This window comes from Sander lucioperca, chromosome 1, assembly GCF_008315115.2.
Source record: "Sander lucioperca isolate FBNREF2018 chromosome 1, SLUC_FBN_1.2, whole genome shotgun sequence".
Lineage (NCBI taxonomy): Eukaryota > Metazoa > Chordata > Actinopteri > Perciformes > Percidae > Sander > Sander lucioperca.
Genome location: NC_050173.1, coordinates 50,122,368 through 50,134,843, shown reverse-complemented (window position 1 = coordinate 50,134,843; position 12,476 = coordinate 50,122,368). Strand labels below are relative to the sequence as shown.

At 41.2% G+C, this 12,476-nt stretch overlaps 1 protein-coding gene and 1 long non-coding RNA gene across 3 annotated transcripts; one reads left to right on the top strand and one right to left on the bottom strand.

Moving 5' to 3' along the window:
* Positions 1-900: 900 nt before the first annotated feature.
* On the bottom strand, positions 901-11,001 carry hdx (highly divergent homeobox). Of its 2 annotated transcripts, XM_031280166.2 has the most exons (11): positions 10,761-11,001; positions 9,299-9,460; positions 8,763-8,909; positions 7,320-8,510; positions 6,168-6,224; positions 5,848-5,994; positions 3,297-3,495; positions 3,136-3,215; positions 2,454-2,558; positions 2,124-2,246; positions 901-1,431 (listed from the first exon to the last, which is right to left on the bottom strand). In XM_031280166.2, the coding sequence occupies exons 2-11, from the start codon at positions 9,362-9,364 to the stop codon at positions 1,162-1,164; spliced, it is 2,385 nt and encodes a 794-aa protein (XP_031136026.1). In that variant the 5' UTR covers positions 9,365-9,460; positions 10,761-11,001; the 3' UTR covers positions 901-1,161. The 2 variants fall into 2 exon arrangements, with proteins under 2 accessions (XP_031136026.1, XP_031136027.1); XM_031280167.2 differs by lacking the exon at positions 5,848-5,994.
* On the top strand, positions 10,253-11,971 carry LOC118495890. Its single transcript, XR_004898339.1, has 2 exons — positions 10,253-10,499; positions 10,887-11,971. It is a non-coding gene; the product is annotated as an uncharacterized LOC118495890 (long non-coding RNA).
* Positions 11,972-12,476: the final 505 nt, after the last annotated feature.

Here is a 12,476-nt window from a genome sequence, read left to right as displayed (position 1 = left end):
CTGAATGTTTTAAAGCCACTGTTTCATAAGCCTGTCCATCCATAAGTGGAAATAAGAGGCTTAAAGCTCATCCACGCACTTTCCCTTCAGCTCTCTCTCCCACCCACAGACACAACGTCTTTGTGTGGTAGCGAGGTAATGTAATACACACTACATGTCTACATTTGTTGCATGGATATTCATTCATGGATATTCAACTATAAATAGTCACAACTTAACATTTAAATCACAATTACGAATGTAATTTGGCAATGGACAGACAATGAACAGTCTGTGCTGGTTTGTTCAAAGAAGGGTAGATGGGTCACCATCAGGGTTCAAAATTAACTTTTTCGTCCACCAGCCAAATGGCTAGTGAATGTTCAAATTTTACCAGCCACTCAAAAGATTACCATTGTTTTTTGGCTGGTGAGTGAAGCAAATCTACCAGCCAATTGCATATTTGACCAGCATTTGGCTGGTAAATGGTGCTAATTTTGAACCCTGGTCACCATGCGCATAATCTTATAGTTGATGACAGGTGTATTTAAAAAAAAAAATAAAATATATATATATATATATATATATATATATATATATATATATATATAGAGTGTATGACAGGTTTAATGAGACCAGTTAGTGCCATCAGATATTGTATATTAATCATGTTTGGATTTTATAATCTGGACAAATTAGATTGTGGTCCCATAGTTTGAGCTTGAGTTTAATAACAAAAATGGAATGGCGATGTTCTTGTCTGCAACTGTAATCTACAAAATAAAAGCCACTACTGTGCGTGGCAACTTTATTACTTTTACAGTTAGGGTTTTAAAAATATGTAGTGTTTTTCTACATCTGCTATAAGCTGATACATTAGAAAAGTGACACGTCTCTCACTGAAAAACACAGCCACACAGATAAGTTAGAGGTTGTTTATTGTTCTCTCTGGACTGGTCCAGAGCAAGGCGAAATGATATGCAGTAAAAAAGGCATTCGTCAGCCCAACAGTCGTAGTGAAGCATCAACCCACAGGCACTGGGCATGGGTTTACCATGAGTGTTTGTGTAAATGTGAGACCATATGCTGTATAGTCCCATATAGGCCAGTCTAAAAACCAGCTTCTATGTGAACTGTGGAAACATCTGCATGAGTCTATGTGAGCTAATGTACATGAGATAGTCACTTTTGTTCTGTAACTGCCACCTGCAGTTGCTCCTCTGATGCAGAGGGCTTAGTAACTTTAGTCGTTGTATCGTCTTCTTTTATGGTGACCAGTGGGACTTCTTCGTTTGCCGGGGCCGGAGGAGGCTCCTCGCTGCTCGCGCCGGCCATCGGGGAGCCGTTGTGGTTGGAGGATGCGTCTGCTGACACAGCAGCTGGCTGCGTTCCTCTCTCCAGAGTCATGTCCCAGTCCTGGTCTGAAGGCTGAGGTAGACTGGCCATGAGTTCCTAAACACATAGACGACAGCAGACTTCAGGTGAGAAGTGTCTATAAACTGAGATGTTTCGCTTCGAGCTGATGTTGTAATGCACTGGTTGTCAAACTGTGGTACAAGAACCACTAGTGGTACGCGAGTTCCCTCCAGTGGTACGCCGATGGAATCTCTAATATATATATATATATATATATATATATAAAAAAAACATAATACCATAGAAATGCATTTTGAATAATAATAATACTTAACCCTCCTGTTGTCCTCGGGTCAAATTTGACCTATATCAGAACTATGACAAAAGAACGTTGAAAAAAGTGACAAATGTTGGAAAAAGCGACAAAAAAACTTGTATTTATTTTTACAAAAACATAATTAAACCCCAAAAAAAAAAAAGTGATAACAATTTGGAATAAAATCAACAAAAATGTCGAGAAAAGTGTAGAAAAAGAACAACAAAATGTTGAAATTTCGACCCAGAAAAACACAAAGGTCGACCGGAAGACAACACAAGGGTTAAACTATGATCAGTTAAAAGTAATTTAAAACAAGTAACAAGTTACATGTAACATTTTTTGCTTCGATATCAGCCTGCTAGTGGTACTTAGAGAGCCTAATATTTTTGAAGTGGTCCGTGGTGTAAAAAGTTTGAGAACCACTGTTGTAATGGATGTGGTCAGTGTGTAAACTTGACTGTGAATGTACCTGCTGTCTGTCCAGGTCCTTGTTCCTCACAGCACTGAGCAGGCTCGTCGTGAAGCTTACGAGCTTGTCGTATTTTTGTTTTTGGTTCTCTAGCTCATTCTCCAAGAACTGCACTTCCTCGTGCTGAAAACAGAAGTGGCAACATGTCAAAATCACTGCTTGAGGTCTTTGTGAGTTGCAATGCTTTTTTATTTAGCGTCACAGCAGCACTGGTTTTTGTATTCAACAGTAGACAGACTAGCGTGAAGGACTCAGTTTGAAGAAAGGTTTGTGACAGCAGCCGTCAGTTTAAGCTCGGTCAATCTGTCATAGTGTTGCGTGTGTCTTCACCTTGAATTCCAACATGCTCTGCATTTGCTCTAGGTCTGAAGCCACTAATTCACCATCATCGTTGTCATACTCGTCTTCCTCGTCCTCATCAATTACTTCAATCTTCTGTTAAAAAACAACAACGTAGAGATTAGATCAAATTATCATGACACATGTACGTCTTATGGTGACTCTTATCTACTATGGATTTAATTCTTGTTGTTTTTGTAATTTACTGTATTATGTAAATCACTTTGACGTGTGCACAAAGTGTGCTTTAATTTGTTTTCTCAAAGAAACAAACTATACTTTTGAGTTAAAAAAATACATTTCAACTTATTATATATGGTATATATAGCTTGTAGAATTAATTAGTGACTGTGTTTTTGTTTACTAGTATTGTGTGCTACTGTATGTAATAGTGCTGTAAAGGTTATGCTACATTATCTCACATCACATGGTGTGATGCAGCATCAGGCATGATGGGAAAATGTGCCACGCTGATATACAGCTGTACAGCTGGTGTTGTTGCTACAAACTAATATGAACTTACATGTTTAGGTAGAATGAATGAGTTCTGATCCACTTTTTTTTTTTTTTTTAAAAACACTTTTGAGTATGAAGACTATCCCTGCCAGCGGCCATTCCTAAGTGGCCACATTTAATGAGGCTGTACCGTAATATCAAAGAAATAATGAAGTACCACATTATTGGCCAGTGGAGCAGCAGTGGACACATCTATTCCGTCTTCTTCGTCTCTGTGTTGTGAGTCGATGGTGCCATCTAGAAGCCAGAAGACTGCATGAATGCTGGGATGCCCAGTTTATACAGGTGTTAGTATGTGCATGGTATCAGCAGCCTAACCTTCAGATAGGCAGAGAGATCCCTCATCATTCAAGTCATCTCCGAGTTCAGGCGTTCTGAGCCCCTCCTCGTCGGGGCTCAGGGCCACCGGAGATTCGTTTCCTGGGGATGAGGTTGAGAATACAGCAGGCCCACCTTTAGGTGGAGGGATTTCAATACCCATCAGACGGTACTTCCTCCGTCTGTTACTGATCCATGTCTGCCAATCAGAAAGGACAAAAGACACAACACGGTACGTGTCACAGACGTGGGGGGAAAATGCTAAAGTAAAACTCAAGGATATCAATCCGCTTTTCAAAACAAAGTGTCCAATGTGATGAATGTGACGGTTAAGTCAGGAATAAAAGTACCAATACGTATACATGTTAGGAGTTTCAGACAAAAGTCGACTATTCGACCATCACAACTACTAATCAACACGGCGCATTGTTGTCAAATTTTCATTCATCTGTGGTTTTAATGTGGTGCAGTATTGAAGTAGTGGCAATGTATCAGATATACATGTAATTACATCACATATGTAGCAGGCGGCGGTGTGGGTTAAACAAGTCAGAGTTGTTCTGTGACTTAAGCAGCATGGAGCGGCACAAAGAGACATTGCGCTAACCGTAGTCTATATCCACGACGTTCCGCTTCTGGGATTGCTCTCATTCTGCCGTAAATTCTGCCAGATGTCCCTTTTTTCGGGTGTCCGTTTTTGGATGTCCGTTACCTTCCTCTTTCTTTGGGTTTTAATTCTAACCTCTGGTGGATTTGTGAGGACTATGGTTAACTGCTCCTCAGATCTCTGCAGGGTAAATCCAGACAGCTAGCTAGACTATCTGTCCAATCTGAGTTTGCTGTTGCACGACTAAAACTACTTTTGAACGTACACATGTTCCACAAAACAAGTTCCTTCCCGAGGCTATTTAGCAGAGGCACCGTGGCTCTGCTCGGCGCTTAGCACCGCCCAAGACGATTGTGATTGGTTTAAAGAAATGCAAATAAACCAGAGCACGTTTTTCTCCCATCCCAGAATGCTGTGTGGACTAGCCAGACTACGGTGGCCGACAGGGGCAAACGTCCTGCAACTTAAGAAAACACACGCAAATAGACAAAACACAAGCAAATTAAGAAAACAACTTCATTAATTTGACAACACATGTGCAGCATTCAGCAAACGTGCTGCAAATACCACAACACAACCAAATACATAAACGCACTGCAAATATGAAACGATGCAAAAAGAAAAGCACACAAACCCAGAAAACAAATGCAACAAAAAAACGCTGCATCCAGATTACACAACGGAAGTTCTCCAGACCTCTAGAGGGAGCAGCTAGTGGAACAGCTTGATTTTCGGCCGTTATTAACCAATATTAAATTCATATTATTATTATTATTATTATTAATATAATATATTATTAATATACAGTCAATGCTCCCGTTTCATGCCCTCCCGGCTGGTGCTGTCCCTGAGCTTCGGCTTTTCAAAATAAAAGCTGGCGTCTGGTCCGCTATGTGTTTGTACTTTGGTGTGTTGGGTGTTTGTGAACTAAACAGTACGGCAATCATGCTGATGAATACAATAACTTTTTCAGCAGATGTCTTAGTTACAACACGTTGGAGTTAGCAAAGCAGTTTTGTGTTTATATGTGCGAGCGGGATTTATTCAGTTTGATAAATCCCACGGTAAATTGGCTGGTTTACTAACACGGAGGGACTAGAAATCCTGTCTGTTTTTTGTATTTCAAGAGTGAATTGCTCCACAATATGAATACAGATTAATCACTTATTTTGTTGGTAACCGTTGTTGTATAATCACAATATTACACTTGAGGAGGCCTACACTTCAGTAATTTCGGACCTCGAAATTAAACCCTCTCATGTAATATGGCTTAAACAAACGTCAACGTTAAACGCGGATGTAGTTTTAAATGATAATATATATAATATTATAATATAATATATAAATAATAACATTCATAACCTTCATGAAATCTGTGGACATTCATGTTTTTTGGCAAGATTGCATATATATTTATATGTATCCCGTGAATATTCGACTATTCGTCGACTTTTGGGGAGCAGTTGATGACTACTAAACTACGCTATTCATGTATGCCCTAATACATGTACCACATTAAGCCCAAACTAAATTGGTTTTAAGTAGTTGTTTAATTATTGTAATTGTCAAAGATTATCCTGATACTGGCATGCTGTTTCTCTATGTAGACAAAGATTTTTCTTCTTTGCAATAAATATCCCAGTAAGTGAGATGGCAGTGGGTCATGTGTGTGTCAGGACTGAGAGACTATATTTAGTTCATCAGCATTCCTACTGTTTTACACAACTTTGACTAAGAAAGTTTAAAAACCTCTATGACCTAAACAAGTTCCTCTTTCTTGTTTTCTTTTAGCTCTGCAAAGTTCAGACAAGTCAAATAGCCTTGTTTTCACTACGTGTCATAGACAAGTGGCCAGACAATGTGAGTAAGGCTCACAGCTCTCCGAGTCTACAAAACATCTCTCTAGTTTCAGGGATACTGCAGAAATTCTGGGGAGTTGGTTACCTTGACTATTTCAGTGTCTACATTGAGTTGGTTCGCTGCAGCAGTGATCTTTTCCCTGCAGACTGAGCCCAGGCTGGTCATGCCTCGGTCCCAGTAGCGCTTCAGTTGGATGAGATCCCCATCACTGAACTGGGTCCGATCCTGCAGCTGAAAACACAAACCCGTGTTTAACTACAGAACAGTTACGCTGATGACAACATCAGCGTAAATGTGCAATAACCATACAGTGAACCTGGTACCTTTTAAATGTTTATTTTCCCTATACTACTGTATATATATATTCAAAGTTTTGTGTTTAAAGTGACAAAAAAAGTACTAACTGTTCTCTTTCTGGAGTTGCTGATAACCCAGGGGGCAGCAGACACACCAACTGAAGTCTGCACACAGAGACAGACACACAGTCAGGTTAAGTCTTTCAATTCATGTTGAAGTAGGGCTGGGTAATGCTCAAAGATGTTCAATCTTTGCGAGACCGATACAGTGATTTTGCATATCAGTTTAATAAAATACATTTTAACAGAAAAAAGACAACATTATAGTACTGATCAGCGTATTTACACCTATGTGATGCACCCTGTAGTCAAGCCTCTCAAAATTCAACAACACACGTGAGCCCCGCCTCTACGGCGGGTAGACAGCCAATCAACGGCATTATTAGATCTTGGTAGAAGCATGCTGCATGCTTATCACTCCAGTACTGAAGTCTCTACACTGGCTTCCTGTGCCTCAAAGAATTGATTTCAAAATACTTTTGCTGGTTTATAAATCACTAAACGGTTTAGGGCCAAAATACATTTCTGATCTGCTACTACACTATGAACCACCCAGACCTCTCAGGTGGTCTGGGACAGGTCTGCTTGTTGTCCCCAGAGTCAGAACTAAACAGGGGGAAGCAGCGTTCCGTTTTTATGCTCCACATATCTGGAACAAACTCCCAGATAACTGCAGGTCTGCTGCAACTCTCACTTCTTTTAAATCAAGGCTGAAGACCTATCTTTTTGATGTTGCCTTTCTTTAAATAACTTCATTTCTTATACTGAAGTTGCATTGTTGACACTGTATGACAATCTATATAAGCATATAAAGAGAAATTCCTATTTTATCTGCTTTTATATATTTAACTGTTTTAATTGCTCTTCAATGTTTCATTTCTTATACTGCACTGTAACTTTTATTCTCGTATTTTATCTGTTTTAAATTTTTTAATCTGTTTTCATGTAAAGCACTTTGAATTGCCCTGTTGCTGAAATGTGCTATACAAATAAAGCTGCCTTGCCTTATTGGCTCACTGACGCTGATGAGATTTACACCTTAGGTATTGAAATTCGGTATTGAATGATGAGGCATTTTTCGATAATAGAGTCGATACTATGGAGGCAATTCGGTCTGAGCCTAAAAAGTATTGAATTCGGAACCCAGCCATACTTTATACTTTCATACGAAAGCAGCAACGACACTAGAACCTCTCCTACCTGTGTGTTGGATTCCCCTGTAAGTGAGGTCTGTGCTGTGACGGAGTAGCTGCCCTGAAGAGTTGTGTTGCTGTGGAGCAGTGCGGGTCTGGAGCGAGTCATAGGGGGGGTGTGGCTTCCTCTCACCACAGACACTTCAGCCCCGGTTGGGCTAGTCGACGCCTGCTCCCTGTGGATGTGTGTCTGAGCGGCCATGTTTGCCAGCTCCTCTTCCCTTTGCCACTCATCTTCTTCATCTCCAGTTTCCATGGCGATAGAGAAGTTATGACTGGCGTCCAGAGGATGGGACGCCGGCCTGTGACTTTCCTGGCTTTTCTGGGTGGACACATGACTTGGCCTAAGCCTGTCCCTCTCGCCTCTTTCTGACAAGGTGAAGACCTGCTGGATCCGAGGTGTCTGCTCAGAGGGCGGGCCAGAGTTTTGTACTGGGAGGGAGACCCGAGTCTTCTGAGGGGCAGGTGGTTGAGGTTGGGGGTTGGAGTGAGGTCTGGGCTGAGACTGTGTTTGGGACTGGGAGGAAGAGGACCAGGGGCGAGTTTGCGCTGTACCGTACTGCCTGGTCCAGCTGTGAGGTACTACCCCTGCTCCTGCACTTACCCCTGCATCCCCAAGGGATACAGTCCCCTTTCTGACTGCAGTGTTGACTAAAGGCCCTGAGGCAGATGCGATGGGTGGGAGGTTTTGAGAGAGTGAGACCAGCTTGGAGTGGAGGGGTGAGGAGGCGGAGCTGTTCCTGCTCTGCAGGGCCCGGTTGATCAGAGATGAGGATGCGTGTGTAGAAAGCTCACAGTCTGACTGAGATGGGGGGGCTATGGGTCTTGGTCGGGAGCGAGGGACGGAGTTGAGAGAGTAAATCCCGGTCAGTATGACGTCATTGTTGTTGTTGTTGTTGTTGTTGCTTCCGCTGCTGTGGGGAGAGGAAGAGGAAGGGGAGGAAGATGTTGACGAGAAAGAAGGGAAGGACGAGGATGGAGGGAGAAGGTGCACACGATTCTGGATGTTCCTCGCTGCAGCCAGTTCAACAGGAAGCAGTGCCCCTGCCGCCAGGCTGTGATTGGACAGTGGACCTCCGGCCAATGAGTGATTGGAGAGTAATCCCCCGGCGAGTCCGTGACTGGATAAGGAATGAGACATGCCTCCATTCTGTTCTACCTTGGAGGCGAGCTTACGTCTTTTGTTGCCAACCCACGTCTGCGGGGAGAAGCGCAATCAGCTCAGTAACATCACTTAAAAAAACATTCTGCAATACACTACAGGGACTAATTCAGCAAAGTGAGGAAAATAATTCATGACTCTGCATTAGATGAAGAACTCAGAGGGAAGAAACTAGACTCACTGTCTCAATTACTTGCCACCACAATGGTGCAACACACAAGTCATAGCAAATAGTTCTGCTTCCCTTTTGCTCATTCACAAACACACAAGCACATTGTATGGGCCTACCCGGACCACGCTGAAGTCCAGTTTGGCCTCCTGAGCGCATTGCAGTATTAGCTGGAAGCAAGCCTTGCTCTGATTGGTCATCCCATTATCATAGTAACGTTCCAGGATCCTCTGCTGTTCAGTCGTAAACACTGACCGCAGGTTCATCTGAGAGACAATCACAAAGATAAAGAGCCCCCAAAAACTTTGTAATACATCAGAACTCACTTGAGCTTACTGACAGATTGTGGTAGATGATTGGGTTTAAGAGATAAAGCATGTAGTGCAAACTTATGACACTTGTGCAATTTCCTCTCTTTGGTTTATGGACTGCATTATGAGGATTTTTTGAGCCAATTTAATTCCAAAAATCACAATTTTTTTTGTATTAAACATTAATTTAGCAAATGCATCAACTATTACATAATTCTATCCCCTGAAAATATCTGTCTCAATACGACAACTGCAGCAGTCCCTGCATTTTATTTTTCAATTTGTCAGATTTCAAGCATATGTCATTTTTAATTCATTGTATTTGTAATACTTGATATACTCACAGTCTGCAGGCCACGTCTCTGTGACCACGCATCCATTCTGTAACTGGAGGGGAACGGGGCAGCCATGCAGATCACAGCAAAACCTCCATGTTTCTACATTAGCACAATTTGGATTGTAGCCATGGTGTCTCAGTGTACCTGGCACACTAAAGGGTAATGTGGCTGAGGAGAAAGCAAAGCAGACAATGCTGTGCTTAAGAGTGTGGATAAAAAGAGCATGACAAAATGATAACCAAATCCATGTAATTATGAGCACAAGTCTGTACTACAACGACGACGACGACTACTACTACTACTACTACTACTACTACTACTACTACTACTACTAATAATAATAATAATAATAATCATAATAAAAGACTATAGGCAATTTTTTTCAGGGTCTAATCAGTTTCAACAAATTGTAGACAACCAATCAACACTTTGTCATATAATACATACACATTTTGAAAAAGTTACATCAAGCATGGTGAAGCTGTGAAATATACAACACACTGTCAGTCAAAGTATAATAAGCTGTGACAAGCCACTGTGTAGCATCAATAACACTATCAATCAAGCTAATATGTTGTCCCTAGCGAGACTATTCATCAACTGAAACCCATTTAAATGTGTGCCCTTATATTAACCATGGAGTCACAATTATACACGTATGAATTACAAGTTAATACATTTTACTTTTTGGCAAAAGCAAAACAACGACAATGTATCACACATTAGCTAGCTTTTATGTTCAAATAGCCACACATACAGACATATTAACGAATGGGGTCCAGTGTTATGAATACGAGTTTCAAAGTTAACGTGTATGGTGTTTGCACACTGAAAGTGAACGAGGGAGAAAGAAAGGAGCAGCTACCAGCCCGGTTAAAGTAATAACATTTGGACTACTAGACAGCAAAGAAAACTCAGGTGACTACGTTTGAAATACAGTTGTTAAGAGGTTTTGATAAAGACAGTAAATGTCACATACGGGAATGTTGTGCGACCAATAAGCTTCCAGCTGGTTTATTTTGGCAGGCTGACTGCGCATGGCTACAGTCAATCTGATAACGTTACGGAGAGAATTAGCGAACAAATTGTGGGCTCGTCAGATTAGTATGCCACCAAAGCAACAGCCTGGGGATTCAGAAACACAATTTCCACACAGGAAGCACATGCCATAACTTTACGACAGCGAGCCACACAGTAAACAAACCGGGTAAGCGCCGCATCCCCACAATGGCCATACAGACAGGTTACGTTAGCTTACAGGCCCGAGCGGCCATATCTGAGCCAGCCAACGTTAGCTAGCATTAGCATAGCTTGCCCCATGGATAGCTATAGCTAAACTTTTCCTTCAAATCTGTGATTTCCCGACCCTGGCATGGTCATTCTCGCTGACCCTGTCTTCGAGCCGATAGAACAAAAACGAGTCGGGGTTCCCTGAAGCGAAAAAAAGTGAAATCACTTTCCTACTTACCATTTTTGATGTCAAAATCAGACGAACGGTTAAATTCAGCAGATTTCTTCACCAGTCCCCTTTGCTAGACAATGAAATCAGAACGACCGATCATCAATTCTAATCATGATTGTGACGTATTTGCAGACAGGAGCCAATGGGAGCCCATGATCATCGCTGTGACATTCGGAAAGGGCTGAAAACTGAGCCCGGTGGTCCCGCCCACCATTGACTTTGTTCAGTGGGCTGCTGGAGGAGGAGGTCACAGACATGGAAGCAGCTGAAACTTTGGATGGGAAATGGTTTGTGTCCTCATCACCTGAACATGTCAGAGTATCCTTCTGAAGGGTTATTAGTTTAGTTTGCCACTAAAACTGTGCTTGAATGTACACTAGGTGCTGGAAATGGAAGTGTTTAATTGACTGTTTCACTGCAGGCTACACATCACTGTTGAACCAGACAGCAAATGTGTTTAGATTTATATATTTAACTTTTTATTCATTATTAGACTTCACATAGGAACAGGTTGCATATGATTGATGCTTTTTTCTATTTCAAAATGTTGAAGTTTGGTAAATGTTAAAATGTTAACTCTAACCCCATTTTTAGCTTATTAGTTTACATTACATTAACATATATATATATATATATATATATATATATATATATATACACACACACATTAATGCAGTAGTTACAATTAATGCATATAACTATGGTCATGCAAATAAAACAAATTTAATTAGAATTTGATAACTTTTTTTCATCTTTGTAATCAAACGACTGGGATAGACAGCATTACAAATCACTTAGTTACATTTCTAAACATCTCTTCATCATAAAATAGGCTATACTGCACTTTCAGCTAGTAAGCCTATTCTACAGTCGAATAGCTTATTGGAATTTCTGCTGCAGTATGGCAAACAATATCAGGGAGAGAGAAAGACCCAGAGCCTGTATGAAGAATTTGGTGACAGCAATCCAAACAAATGGGGCAATAAATGTGCTCTCCTTTGAACCAGGTCGAAACAAACATTGTCCCTTAAGAGGTACCTTGCCAAAAACATAAACACAACCACTAACTGCCATACATTTTCATTTGAAGGACTTCTTGTAACTTTGTAGCGCCTCCCTATCTGTCACACTAGAGCTACATGGCATTCTGCACTTTGAAACTAATTTGTTTTGTTTGTCAGTTCTGTGTAACAGAAATAAAGTAAGTTAATCTATAATCACTGTGTTTTGTGATTTTTTTCCTACTGTGTGTGTGTGTGTGTGCTTGCTTTTTTGTCACATATTCACATATTCATTCTCTCCAGATTCATACTTATCACAATTAAGTGCACAGGGAAGTAGACGTTCTACATACCCTCAGTGATAGAATATAGTACAGGTTGCACCACAATTATACAATTATATCTATCTATCTATCTATCTATCTACCTACCTGCCTGCCTGCCTGTCTGTCTGACCTACCTACCTACCTCTACTTTCTCCCTCTCCCTATGTATAAAGTGTGTGTGTGTGTGTGTGTGTGTGTGTGTGTGTGTGTGTGTGTGTGTGGGTGTGTGGGGGGGGGTGTTGCTTTAATCCATGACGTCACCTGTGTCCCAGGTGCGCACCAGGGGGCGCTGTTCATCACAGCTGAGCCCATGCACCGAGCAACAGCGCCTGACAACTGATGCTGATGGTCTCATCCACAGATGGTACATTTTAACAAAAACAGCTGACATATAG

Coding starts and splice junctions, on each gene's coding strand:
- hdx (XM_031280166.2), bottom strand. CDS start 9,364: ATGGCTGCCCCGTTCCCCTCCAGTTACAGAATGGATGCGTGGTCACAG. Junction 8,511..8,762: donor TGGACTTCAGCGTGGTCCGG/GTAGGCCCATAC, acceptor TTCTCCCCGCAG/ACGTGGGTTGGCAACAAAAG. Junction 5,995..6,167: donor GCAACTCCAGAAAGAGAACA/GTTAGTACTTTT, acceptor TTGTGTTTTCAG/CTGCAGGATCGGACCCAGTT.